Raw genomic sequence first — 15,070 nt, forward strand, 5'->3', positions numbered from 1 at the left:
TACATACTCGTATGTAGGTGTGTGTTGGTGTTGGTGTTTGTGTTAGCTTATGCCAGAAAACCCATAAACTAAAGAACATTAAAGTTATTTAAGAGAAAAACCCACACATGGCTATAAATCAAAGTGGGTAATCCTTGCGTCACAGTTAAACTGTGCTACTCACACAAACTCACCCACGCACCCTTCTACATATACACTTAAATCTACATATGTATGGGTATTTGTTAAGATTACCCAATAACTTTTGCTTCAAAAAAAGGACTCTAAGGTCCTGCATAATTTCTTCCATAGAATATGGAATATCAAATAAGAATATACCAAGGGGCAAAGGCTAACCTGTAGGCCACTATACCAACGAATGATAATAAACTAATTTGAAAATATGCCAAACTTAACGGAGGAGGGGACAGAGATGCCAGAAGTAAGAGTACTATCTCTCGCTTGCAGGCATAGCCCAGACCTTTGATGTTGAGAGAATTTCACTGAAATTATGTCTTTGAAGAAAATTTCACTGAAATTTTGTCTTTGGAGAAAATTTCACTGAAATTTAGTCTATAGAGAAAATTTTACTGAAATTTCGTCTGTAGAAAAAATTTGACTGAAATTTCGTCTTTAGAGAAAAATTCACTGAAATTTCGTCTTTAGAGTAAATTTCACTGAAATTATGTCTTTAGAGAAAATTTCACTGAAATTTTGTCTTTAGAGAAAATTTCACTGAAATTTTGTCTTTAGAGAAAATTTCACTGAAATTTCGTCTTTAGAGAAAATTTCACTGAAATTTTGTCTTTGGAGAAAATTTTACTGAAATTTAGTCTATAGAGAAAATTTTACTGAAATTTCGTCTGTAGAAAATATTTGACTGAAATTTCGTCTTTAGAGAAAAATTCACTGAAATTTCGTCTTTAGAGTATATTTCACTGAAATTTTGTCTTTAGAGAAAATTTCACTGAAATATTGTCTTTAGGGAAAATTTCACTGAAATTTTGTCTTTAGAAAAAATTTCACTGAGATTTCGTCTTTAGAGAAAATTTCGCTGTAATTTCGTCTTTAGAGAAAATTTCACTGAAATTTTGTCTTTAGAGAAAATTTCACTGAAATGTTGTCTTTAGAGAAAATTTCGTCTTTGGAGAAAATTTCACTGAAATTCTTTTTTAGAGAAAATTTCACTGAAATTTTGTCTATAGAGAAAATTTCACTGAAATTTTGTCTATAGAGAAAATTTCACTGAAATTTTGTCTATAGAGAAAATTTTACTGAAATTTCGTCTGTAGAAAAAATTTGACTAAAATTTCACCTTTAGAGAAAATTTCACTGAAATTTTGTCTTTAGAGAGAATTTCACTGAAATTTTGTCTTTAGAGAAAACTTCATTGAAATTTTGTCTTTAGAGAAAATTTCACTGAAATTTTGTCTTTAGAGAAAATTTCAGTGAAATTTTGTCTTTAGAGAAAATTTCACTGAAATTTTGTATTTAGAGAAAATTTTACTATTATTTAGTCTTTGGAGAAAATTTCGCTGTAATTTTGTCTTTAGAGAAAATTTCATTGTAATTTCGTCTTTAGAGAAAATTTCACTGAAATTTTGTCTTTGAGAAAATTTCACTGAAATTTTGTCTTTAGAGAAAATTTCTCTGAAATTTTGTCTTTAGAGAAAATTTCACTGAAATTTTGTCTTTAGAGAAAATTTCACTGAAATTTTGTCTTTAGAGAAAATTTCACTGAAATTTTGTCTTTAGAGAAAATTTCACTGAAATTTTGTCTTTAGAGAAAATTTCACTGAAATTTTGTCTTTAGAGAAAATTTCACTGAAATTTTGTCTTTAGAGAAAATTTCACTGAAATTTTGTCTTTAGAGAAAATTTCACTGAAATTTTGTCTTTAGAGAAAATTTCACTGAAATTTTGTCTTAAGAGAAAATTTCACTGAAATTTTGTCTTTAGAGAAAATTTCACTGAAATTTTGTCTTTAGAGAAAATTTCACTGAAATTTTGTCTTTAGAGAAAATTTCACTGAAATTTTGTCTTTAGAGAAAATATCACTGAAATTTTGTCTTTAGAGAAAATTTCACTGAAATTTTGTCTTTAGAGAAAATTTCACTGAAATTTTGTCTTTAGAGAAAATTTCACTGAAATTTTGTCTTTAGAGAAAATTTCACTGAAATTTTGTCTTTAGAGAAAATTTCACTGAAATTTTGTCTTTAGAGAAAATTTCACTCAAATTTTGTCTTTAGAGAAAATTTCACTGAAATTTTGTCTTTAGAGAAAATTTCACTGAAATTTTGTCTTTAGAGAAAATTTCACTGAAATTTTGTCTTTAGAGAAAATTTCACTGAAATTTTGTCTTTAGAGAATATATCACTGAAATTTTGTCTTTAGAAAAAATTTCACTGAAATTTTGTCTTTAGAGAAAATTTCACTGAAATTTTGTCTTTAGAGAAAATTTCACTGAAATTTTGTCTTTAGAGAAAATTTCACTGAAATTTTGTCTTTAGAGAAAATTTCACTGAAATTTTGTCTCTGGAGGAAATTTCATTGAAATTTTGTCTCTGGAGGAAATTTCATTGAAATTTTGTCCTTAGAGAAAGTTTCGCTGTAATTTCGTCTTTAGAGAAAATTTCACCGATATTTTGCCTTTAGAGAAAGTTTCACTGAAAATTTGTCTTTAGAGAAAATATCACTGAAATTTCGTCTTTAGAAAAAATTTCACTGAGATTTCGTCTAAAGAGAAAATTTCACTGAAATTAAGTCTTAGAGAAAATTTCACTGAAATTTTGTCTTTAGAGAAAATTTCATTGAAATTTTGTCTTTAGAGAAAATTTCACTGAAATTTTGTCTTTAGAGAAAATTTCAGTGAAATTTTGTCTTTAGAGAAAATTTCACTGAAATTTTGTATTTAGAGAAAATTTTACTATTATTTAGTCTTTGGAGAAAATTTCGCTGTAATTTTGTCTTTAGAGAAAATTTCATTGTAATTTCGTCTTTAGAGAAAATTTCACTGAAATTTTGTCTTTGAGAAAATTTCACTGAAATTTTGTCTTTAGAGAAAATTTCTCTGAAATTTTGTCTTTAGAGAAAATTTCACTGAAATTTTGTCTTTAGAGAAAATTTCACTGAAATTTTGTCTTTAGAGAAAATTTCACTGAAATTTTGTCTTTAGAGAAAATTTCACTGAAATTTTGTCTTTAGAGAAAATTTCACTGAAATTTTGTCTTTAGAGAAAATTTCACTGAAATTTTGTCTTAAGAGAAAATTTCACTGAAATTTTGTCTTTAGAGAAAATTTCACTGAAATTTTGTCTTTAGAGAAAATTTCACTGAAATTTTGTCTTTAGAGAAAATATCACTGAAATTTTGTCTTTAGAAAAAATTTCACTGAAATTTTGTCTTTAGAGAAAATTTCACTGAATTTTTGTCTTTAGAGAAAATTTCCCTGAAATTTTGTCTTTATAGAAAATTTCACTGAAATTTTGTCTTTAGAGAAAATTTCACTGAAATTTTGTCTTTAGAGAAAATTTCACTGAAATTTCGTCTTTAGAAAAAATTTCACTGAGATTTTGTCTTTAGAGAAAATTTCACTGAAATTTTGTCTTTGGAGAAAATTTCACTGAAATTTTGTCTTTAGAGGAAATTTCACTGAAATTTTGTCTTTAGAGAAAATTTCACTGAAATTTTGTCTTTAGAGAAAATTTCAGTGAAATTTTGTCTTTAGAAAAAATTTCACTGAAATTTTGTTTTTAAAGAAAATTTCACTGAAATTTTGTCTTTAGAGAAAATGTTACTTAAATTGCGTCTTTAGGGAAAATTTCACTGAGATTTCGTCTTTAGAAAAAATTTCACTGAGATTTCGTCTTTAGAAAAAATTTCACTGAAATTTTGTCTTTGAGAAAATTTCACTGAAATTTTGTCTTCAGAGAAAATTTCAATGAAATTTTGTCGTTAGAGAAAATTTTACTGAAATTTTGTCTTTAGAGAAAATTTCACTGAAATTTTGTCTCTGGAGGAAATTTCATTGAAATTTTGTCCTTAGAGAAAATTTCGCTGTAATTTCGTCTTTAGAGAAAATTTCACCGATATTTTGCCTTTAGAGAAAGTTTCACTGAAATTTTGTCTTTAAAGAAAATTTCACTGAAAATTTGTCTTTAGAGAAAATATCACTGAAATTTCGTCTTTAGAAAAAATTTCACTGAGATTTCGTCTAAAGAGAAAATTTCACTGAAATTAAGTCTTAGAGAAAATTTTACTGAAATTTTGTCTTTAGTGACAATTTCACTGAAATTTCGTCTTTATGGAAAATTTCACTGAAATTTTGTCTTTAGTGAAAATTTCACTGAAATTTTAGCTTGAGAGACAATTTTTTTGAAGTTTAGTCGTTAAAGAAAATTTCACTGACATTATATCTTTATTAAACGTGAAATTTTTCCGTTAAATTTAATTGAAATTTTGTTTTTAGAAAAAATTTAATTGCAAGTTTACTGAAACAGTGTTTTGAGAGTTTATTTCTTCATAAATCTGGCAACCCTAAGTTACCAGAGAACTACTACCCCCAAAGCGGAAAGCGTCACTTTCTTCTTCGTCTTCTAAAGAAATGAAATTTAGTTTCCTACGGTTTATTTACAACGCCCTGCAGGTTGCAAGGACGACCTACCTTACACAAATGGTACACAATAAATGAATTTTTCCCAAAAATTAACTTACCCGAATCCTTCGCATGGCCTGCACAATCTCAGCCCGTGTATTTGGACGGGGCACCTCCTCCCAGCCCACAAACTGCAAAATACAAAGAAATATAGAAGCGTTAAATTAAATTTATGTTAAAGATAAATAAACAGTGATGGTGGGTGTGGGAAATGCTATAAGGGCTAGTGGCAGCACTAAATGAAGGATTTTAACACAAAATTAAGATTTTTACCAACACCAACCATCATCCACAACCACAGAGACAGCTATTGGGCTTAGACAAGGCAAATCATAAACCACACAACCACAGCCAAATGATTTGTGAAAAGGTAGTAAGGCCATAACTTTTCTTAATCTCCAGGTAGCTCAACTTAAATGAATCCCATTTAAGTTTAGGCAAATCACAACAAAATCTTGACACAACGATACCAGTAGAAACCAAAGGAAGGCATAAAATAAGAGGGTATAAGGAAACTATTGGCCATAGTAAACAAATGAAAACTGATTAAAAAAATTAAGAAGGAGTTAATACACATCGATAAATTATGTGATTCAAAGCTTTGTTAAAGGGATTTCAAATACAGGAGGTTTAGATAAATGTCTGTAGTTTTATCAGCTAAATAAACTAAAACTTTTACTGATTTGTGTTTTTTTTTTATATTCGGAGAAAATGTTCTCGAAATGGGTTATTTTAGAACATTTTGTAATGAATTAATTTATGTTTAATAGAAAACCAGCTGGCCTGGTAGGCTTCGGTACACCCTTGTTTGCGGCCCTCTTCTGACATGCTACAAGTTGGAAAATAATTTATATTCGTATTTAACTCTTAAATGCCGTTCATTATAGCCCCATATTAGGCAATTAGGTTTACATACAGCTTTGGGGCAAAATTTTGGGTTGGGGCGACCCCCAGGAATTACCCCAAATTTTTGTATACGTTTCGCATTGTACTCTCAAACACCATTCGTTTGAGCCCCATATTGCTCAGTTCGGTATATATGTGCATTTCGGGCATATTTTTGGGGTGGGGCGACTGGTCTGGGAATAAACCTCAAATTTTTATACAAGTTTCGATCCGCCTATTTGTCCATTTGGAGTAGATTTTTGGGCTGAGGAGGACTTTTGCGATTTGAGCCCAAATTTGTATAAAAGTTTCGGATCCCCTGACACATGGGGTCTAATTCTTATATCAAGATTACACACTTCCCTTAAATACCCTTTATTTGGGCCGGTCCCAAACTCGATCCCAAATATGTATACCAGATTCGTAGTGAACTTCCCAAGATCTTTCATTTGATATCCATTTTGTGACGTTGGAAATGCATGCCCGTTTAAGGGGCTTTGGGGTTGGGGACGCCCCTCAACTTCCAAACACCTTTCATTGGATATCCATAATGTACCAATTGGTAAATAAGCACTCCTGGGGGGGGTTTTGCGGGGTGTTGAGGCGCTTTAGATACCAAGGAATACATTTCTATATCAGATTCTTCCTATACTTTCAAATGCCTTTCATTTGATATCCATATTGTCTCAATTGCTAAATATGACCTGCGGAGGGGTTTTGGGGGGTGGAGAGGCCCCTTAGACACCAAGGACAAAATTATTATGTCAGATTTGTACTCTACTTTTAAATACCTTTCGCTTCATACCCAAATTACCCAAAGCGGTAAAAGAGCCTAGTTGGGGAGTTTCCTCCGCACACTTTGGCGAAAGTTGTATACCAAGTTCCTACTCTACCCTTCATTTGGTACCCATATTGTTCCAATCGGAAAACTTGTACGTGCGGGAGGGTTTTGGGGGGTGGGCCATCGCACCCCCCAAAACCCTTCAAACATAAAGGAATACATTTTTATTTCAGATTTGTACTCTGCTTTTAAATACTTTTCATTTGATACCCATATTGCCCAAAGCGTTGAAAAAGTTCTGTTGGGGTTTTTTTTTGGGGGGGGGGTGGGGGACCCCCGAACGCTTTGAGCGAAAATTGTATACCAAGTTCGTACTCTACTCTTAATTACCTTTCGTTTGATACCCATATTGTCCCACTGGGTAAACATGTCCGTCTGGGTGGGTTTTGAGATGGGGCGTCCCCCCAGGTTATTCGACCTAAAAATATTATATCGATTTCGTGTTTTTGCGGTACCATAGATTGCATACCGAAATTCGCTTAATTCGGTTCACGCATTTCCGAGATCTGGCGTTTTTGAAAATTGAAGTATGGGCGAGGGTCCGTCCCTCTTCGGATATCAAAAAAAGGTAGTACCCTATTTTCACCGGGGGCCCAAACTCTACCATCTGTGAAAATTTCATGAAAATCGGTTCAGCTGTTTTTGAGTCTATACGGAAAAGACAAGAAAACAAACAAAGCGCAGCCATTTCATTTTTATACCCTCCACCATAGGATGGGGGTATACTAATTTCGTCATTCTATTCGTTACTCCTCGAAATATTCGTCTAAGACCCCATAAAGTATACTATTCTTGATGGTCTCGTCGTTCTGAATCGATCTAGCCATGACCATCCGTCCACCCGCTTGTCCGTCGAAAGCACGCTAACTTTCGAAGGAGTAAAGCTATCTGCTTGACATTTTGCACAAATAATTCTTATAAGTGTAGGTGGGTTGGGATTGTAAATGGGCCATATCGGTTCACGTTTTGATATAGCTACCCTATAAACCGATCTTGGATCTTAACTTCTTGAGTCACTAGAGGGCGCAATTCTTATCCGATTTGGCTGAAATTTTCCATGAGGTGTTTTGTTATGATTTACAACAACTGTGTTAAGTGTGGTTCAAATCGGTCCATAACCTGATATAGCTATCACATAAACAGAACTGTGGTCTTGACATCTTCAGCCTCTATAGGGCGCAATTCTTAACCGATTAGCTGAAATTTTGCAAGAGTCGTTTTATTATGACTGCCAACAACTATGTTAAGTAAGGTTCAAATCGGCCTATAATCTGATATAGCTGTCATATAAACCGATCTTGGATCTTGACTTCTTGAGCCACTAGAGGGCGCAATTATTATCCGATTTGGCTGAAATTTTGCATGAGGTGTTTAGTTTTGACTTCCAACAACTGTGCCAAATATGGTTTAAATTGGTACTTAATCTGATATGGCGGACATATAAATCGATTTGGGATCTTGACTTCTTGAGCATCTAGAGGTCGCAATTATTATCCGATTTGGCTGAAATTTTGTACCACGACTTCGCTCATGACCTTCACCATGCGTACCTATTATGGTCTGAGTCGGTCTATAGCCCGCTACAGCTCTCATATAAACCGTTCTCCCCATTTTACTTCTTCAGCCCCTTAAGGGCGCAATTTTTATTCCAATAGGCTGAAATTTTATACAACGACTTCTACTATGGTCTCCAACATTCAGTTCAATTATGGTCGGAATTGGACGATAACTTGATATTATAGCTCCAATATCATAGCAATTCATTCCTTTTATCATATGTTTGCCTAAAGAGAGATACCGGGAAAAGAACTCGACAAATGCGATCCATGGTGGGGGGTATATAAGATTCGACGCGGCCGAACTTAGCACGCTTTTACTTGTTTTTATTTTCAATATATCGATATTCTAAACCTACGGAGAACATATTTTAGTAAAAAATTGCTGCTGGCCCATTTGCGAAAGACTTTCTGTTGTCTCGCAAACATTGCCTTGATGTCTAAGCTTTCAATGCATTAAACTCACGCAAAAAAAAAATTTGTTTGAAAACTCATTTTCATAAGGAATTTTTGAACCTTAAAGGATTTATTTAAATAACACTTTAAACAAACTTCTTATAAAACTAAACCAAATAATCTGGAGAAAAACTGGTTTATTTATCTTAACCTTTGGGCTTTATTACACTAAAGCACTACTCTAAGGAGCACCAGAACAAAGGCACAATAAAAACATTATCTTGGCAGAAACAAAATACAGTTGTTCGGACTGCCAAAGCTTTCAAAAAAAAAAACAAAAAATAAAGAAATAAAAGAAAGGATTTTCTTGATTGAAGAAAAACAAAAAACAAAAAAATATTTGAACAATGAAGTAAAGAAAAATCAATCAAATTTTATGCATGTTTCTTTGGCAGTTCACTGGCAGTTCACCACTTTCAAAAGAAAGGTTCAATAGATTCAGAACAATGAACATAAAACAAATGCCAAGCAAAAATGCTTGGGATTAAGACAATTGAGGAGAAAAGGTTAATCAATTGTTATGGTTTTTATTTCTCACATCCGTTTTGTGTTAAGTGTTGAATCGCTGCATGGAAAACACCATACACAACATAGAAAAGAAGCTCATTGTTCGTTCAATCATTCAATCAATAAATCCATCGAGTGATCCATTGAGAAACTGAATGGAATGGTGAACCATTCATGCAAGCATTTGTCCATGAGTGTATTACAACAAGGATGCCATTGTAAATCATTCAAATCCCTGTTTTCTTTCACATAGAAACATGGAGCTGTTGACTTACAAGGCTTAAGGGTCATGGTCTAACAGCATTGTACCAGGAAGCTGGTTCACACCCTCCCACCTGAAGGATGCCACCATCACATCAGATACTGAAATTGGCTAAGAATAAACGATATTGCAGAAAATCATTGGAGAATACTCCTACCCACTTCAATGAAATTCTTGTACTATGTCCCCTGAGGAAGTTAAACTGGAAATGGGAAAGAAAACTTTAAATACACTTAAAAAAATTGGGCACATTGAAGGCACAAGGAAGGTGCAAACACTTGAAATGCTGAAAATACTTTAAATTAAGTAAACGATGAATGCTTTTGTTAAGAATTATCACTGTTTTGTTACATTGCGTGCCAAATTCGGCCGGGCCAAATCTTGATTACCCTCTACTATGGATGCCAAAAATGTATCCTAGCTAACTTAGTTTGTAAAGCTATAGGAAAATTTTTCAAAAAAACACATAAAATTCAGAAAAATACATCTCGCGTCAAATGTTTCATCCGCTTAGTCCAATTTTGTCATACCCTTTCCAACATTTCGGTCGTTATCCCACGAATAAATACTTCAATGTTATCTTCCAATCCGTCAATTGAAGCCGGCTTGTCTTTATAGACATGACCATTAACATAGCCCCATAAAAAGTAGTCTAAAGCCGTTAAATAGCACGACCTAGGCGGCCAATTGATCGGTCTCGAACGTGAAATAAAATGTTCATCGAACTCGCCTCTCTATAAATCCATTGTTACGCGTCCAGTGTGGCATGTGGGACCGTCTTGTTGAAAGAAACCACATATCAAGCGAGTCAAGCTCTTGCATTTTGGGCAAAAAAGTTGGATATCATCTCACGTAGCTCTCACCATTCACAGCTACGTTACTATTCGCATCACCTTCGAAGAAGTACGGTCCATTGATGCCACCAGCCCATAAACCTCACCAAACTTTGAGTTTTTCTGGATGGATTGGTGCTCTTGCAATACTTCTGGTCGATTTTCACTCCAAAATCGGCAATTCTGCTTATTTACGTACCCATTGAGCCAAAAATGACCTTCGTCGCTCAGTGGAAGAAGCGCGCTAAGAACTTTCTTAACAGAGCACGCATTTTGATAATAAAATTCAATGACTTGCAAGCGTGGTTCGTTTGCAAGACGATTCAAGGTTAACTATAGACCAAACTGAAGATGGTTGACAGTGAAGTAAAACACGAAACGTGCGTGAGTTGTTTAAACCAGAGTTGACAAAAAAATAATAGCTAAAAAATCACCCTTTATGTAAAGGGTGATTTTTTTGAGGTTAGGATTTTCATGCATTAGTATTTGACAGATCACGTGGGATTTCAGACATGGTGTCAAAGAGAAAGATGCTCAGTATGCTTTGACATTTCATCATGAATAGACTTACTAACGAGCAACGCTTGCAAATCATTGAATTTTATTACCAAAATCAGTGTTCGGTTCGAAATGTGTTCATTCACCGTAACGTTGCGTCCAACAGCATCTTTGAAAAAATACGGTCCAATGATTCCACCAGCGTACAAACCACACCAAACAGTGCATTTTTCGGGATGCATGGGCAGTTCTTGAACGGCTTCTGGTTGCTCTTCACTCCAAATGCGGCAATTTTGCTTATTTACGTAGCCATTCAACCAGAAATGAGCCTCATCGCTGAACAAAATTTGTCAAAATTTGAACACATTTCGAACCGAACACTGATTTTGGTAATAAAATTCAATGATTTGCAAGCGTTGCTCGTTAGTAAGTCTATTCATGATGAAATGTCAAAGCATACTGAGCATCTTTCTCTTTGACACCATGTCTGAAATCCCACGTGATCTGTCAAATACTAATGCATGAAAATCCTAACCTCAAAAAAATCACCCTTTACTTTGTAAAGTTGGAAAAGGATATTTTGATGTGTTGCAAACGGAATGACTAAATGAATATGCCCCCTAGCCTAGATACTTCGCACAGATACTTCTTATTGATGTAGGTCGTTGGGGCCATATCAGTTCAGATTTCGTTTAAAGTTAGGTTAGGTTGAATCCGTCCCATGCCACTATGGACATACACCTAAGCCAGTAATAGGCTTGTTGTGGGCTCTTAATACAAAAAAATAACATCGAAAAAAAAATCTAAGTTACAAATTCCGTGCTACTTACAAAATCCTTAATTGTTTTCCATGCCTCTACCCTATGGTGGTTCATGTCTGGTATAGTCTCCCCACCTAAGTGCTGGTATCTGTTGGACGCGAAAGCCGGGCAATAGCAAAGGAAATGCTCCAACATCTCATCATCTTACCCGCATGCTCTACACATGCTATCACTTGCCGCACCGATTTTACATAAGTGAGCTCGTAGTCCTATGTGTCCCGTTATGATGCAAATAGCTATACTGACCTCCTTCTTACTTCCTTTCAGTAATACCCTCGTCTTCTCACAATCTGGATCCCCCATAGGATTTTCGCCGTCCTACCGACCGTTTCGTTGTTCCACAATGTTGCATGCGCATTCTTCGCCCACTCCCTTAACGCGGACGGCGTGGACCCGATAGGCATCGGCTTAACCAATTTTATTGATGGCAGTCCTCTGGCCTTCACCGCCTAATCGTCTGCCCTTTCATTTCCCCATACTCCGTTATGGCCCGGCACCCAAACGATACGAATTTTGCCATCCTCAGAGAAGGCGTTAATCTGCTTCTTACACTGTAAGACTATTGGTGACCCTACCGTCCCGGTTGTTTTTGCCCTTATGGCCTGCTTACTGTCCGTAAAGATGTTCACAATCGACATTCTTTCGTTAGCACCACACCACTTCACGCATTCCGTGATCGCCCGGATCTCCACCTGCAGGACCGTATTATGGTCAGGCAGTCTTAAACAGATCCCAGTCCCTGGGTTCTCAATGTAAACCCGAGGCCCACTCTGTCCTCTGGCTTTGATCTATCCGTGTAACATGTTCTTCCAGATGGCAATGCTAGGGTTCCCTCAATACAAGACTATGCCGATGACAGCAGTGTCTCGCACTCGACTTCAAGGTTAATCTCAGGTATCCGATCGGAAACCTCTTACCTTCCTTCCCTTTCATTTCCCCTTACTCCGTTATGGCCCGGCACCCAAACGATGGGGATTTTGCCATCCTCAGAGAAGACGTTAATCTATTTCTTACACTGCAAGACTGTTCGTGACCCTACCGTCCTGGTTGTTATTGCCTTTTGGGCAATTTTACTCTCGGTAAAGATGTTCACACTCGACGTCCTCGCGTTAACTCCACACCACCTCAAGCATTCTGTGATCTTCCGGATCTCCGCCTGCAGGACCGTATTAAGCTCTGGCAGTCTTAAACAGATCTCAGTCCCTGGGTTCTCAATGTATACCCCAGGCCCACTCTGTCCTCTATGAGCTGCTCCCATCCCCATTCTCCCATGGCCTTAAGTCTCATAGCCATAGTGGCTGCCTCACACTTAATCTGAATGTCAATGGGTCGTATGTCGAGAATAGTCTCCAGTGCCCTAGTGGGCGTGGTCCTCATCGCTCCGCCTATGCCAGGACAACATGTTCTCTGAACCTGTTGTATGGTCCTTGTATTGCACTTTTTCTCCATAGCAGTGCACCAAACTACTGAGGCGTAAGTAGGTATTGGTCTAATCACGCTCCTGTAGAGCCAGTGGACTATCCTCGGATTCAGGCCCCATTTAGGGCCAGTCTACATAGTGCCCAACTTTTGTGAGCCTTCTCAGTACGCAGCTGAATGTGACACTTCCAATTCAGTTTCCTGTCCAAGATCACACCTAAGTATTTGACCTTGTCAGATAACAAAATCGTCCTATTGAGGAAACGTGGTGCGTAAAATTGGCCTTATAATTGAGCACCCATATAAACCGATCTCCTGTTTTGACTTCTTGAGACGCTGGAATCAGCAATTATTACGCAACCTTTTCAACCTTGCTCATGGTGCGGAAGTCTTCCTGGCGCGTTGGAAGGTTGCGAGCTTTTAGCCAATACCCAAGAAGTGTGAGGCGAACAACCCTACGAATTACCGGTGAATTGTGATATGCTCCGCTCTCTCCAAGGTTATGGGGAGCATGGTTTATCACCATCTTGTGAGGAATTTAGAGTCTAATAGCGACTAACAGTAAGGGTTCCGCAGAAATCGCTCTATGGGCGACATCCTGGCATTTCTGTCAGAACGTTGGAGTCGCTCAATCCACCAGTTTGGTGAGAGTAAGGTTGTGGCTCTTGATATCTCCAAGGCGTTTCATACGGTCTGGCAAGGTGCACTACTATCAAAGCTTGTCGCATTTGGTGTCGGTAATGGCTTCGTTCGATTTATTTCGAGCTTTCTCAGAGATCGTACTAAACGAGTCCGCAGGTGTACCCCATTAATTTTTTTCATCAACGATCTGTCGAGTCAGACATCGAATCCGATCTACTCATTTGTGGATGACAGTAATCTCTGTCATTCGTACTCATTCGACCATAAGCCGAGTCTTCGAGAGATTGAGGATAAAAGGAGGGTTATGGACCATACACTGTGCCAGCATTTGCTGGCCATTTCTGAGTGGGGCCCAATGAATCGAGTAGATTTTAAGGCATGGAAGACTTAGTGCTGCTTGTTGACACAAAGGATTCGCTGACCCATTAGGATCATCTTTGTCTATCAATGGTATAGATGTTGAGCAATCAGAAGCTCTTGATGTTCTGATCATGAAAATACAAAGTAATGTCCGTGGGGCTGAACATGTATTTGAAGTGTCGAGAGAAGTATTCAAGTGCTTAGGCTTCCTTAAACGGTGTAAGCATCACTCCTTCTGATCTTCTTAACATCTATACCACTTTCGTAAGGCCGAAAATGGAGTAGAACTCTCATGTGTGGGGTGGAGCTTCAAAATCATCCCTGGAGCTACTGGACCGTGTACAAAGGAGAGCGATGGCTTTGATTGGGGACAGTAGGGTACGTATCCAACTCTATTCCCTCCCTTGAACATTCATAGGGGACATCCCCTGCGTGTTAGTTGATAAACAAAAAACTTACGCGTTTACTTGTTACTTATTTTCTTTAAGTGCACCATAAATATTTCTCAAGGTTTACCCTAAATCACTCTAGCGAGGAAAATCAAATTAGGCCTTTCGTCATCAACACATGTAAAGTCAATCTCTCTCTCTCTCTCTCTCACCTTCTGCAGTTTTACTGTAAAGGGGATTTTAAGATTTTCTGTGTTAGAAACTAAATTGAGTGTAAACCGTAAAGCTTTTCTTCACAGCGTATTATAAATGTTTAAGCATATCTCATATGAAATGAGAAAACGCTTTAAAATGATTGATGAGAGCCTAGGCATTTTCTTGACATGCCAAAGCAATGTTAGACATTCATCAATCAAAATTAAAATGTCTAATTACACATTTTCCCCCAGAGAGAAGATTAATACTTGTCGTTATGCATCCAAGGATGTGTGACGACATTAATAAATTTGAGATTCAAACAAAAGAGAGTCTTACGTCTTGAGTAGAATTTCATTAGGTTTCCTTTGCCGTCCTAACTAAGAATTATTAATAAAGTTTTGAAAGCATAGCTACATGCCAAATGTTGTTGATGCTTTATAACGTTTGTGATGTAAGTATGTGTTTTTCTTTTCTTACTTAACCACATACGAGCCATATAACAAGTAAAAAGGCGTAAGATCGGCCGGGTCGAACTTTGGATACCCATCACCTCGGGTATATATGTAAACCAACTTTCGTCAAAATCCGATGAGAAATGCACACCTTATGCCCCATAGCAGCTATATCGAAATATTGGGTTGCCCAAAAAGTAATTGCGGATTTTTCATATAGTCGGCGTTGACAAATTTTTTCACAGCTTGTGACTCTGTAATTGCATTCTTTCTTCTGTCAGTTATCTGCTGTTACTTTTAGCTTGCTTTAGAAAAAAAGT

The 15,070-nt window shown here is 36.4% G+C and overlaps 1 protein-coding gene across 5 annotated transcripts in view; it reads right to left on the bottom strand.

Moving 5' to 3' along the window:
• LOC106092952 (capon-like protein) overlaps positions 1-15,070 on the bottom strand; it is a 977,840-nt gene that overhangs the window by 215,317 nt on the left and 747,453 nt on the right. For all 5 annotated transcript variants that reach the window (XM_059361277.1, XM_059361274.1, XM_059361275.1 and 2 more), the window contains one exon: positions 4,691-4,762. In XM_059361277.1, coding sequence (XP_059217260.1) covers positions 4,691-4,762 — 72 coding nt within the window. The remainder of the gene's footprint in view (positions 1-4,690; positions 4,763-15,070) is intronic.

This window comes from Stomoxys calcitrans, chromosome 1 (assembly GCF_963082655.1).
Source record: "Stomoxys calcitrans chromosome 1, idStoCalc2.1, whole genome shotgun sequence".
NCBI lineage: Eukaryota > Metazoa > Arthropoda > Insecta > Diptera > Muscidae > Stomoxys > Stomoxys calcitrans.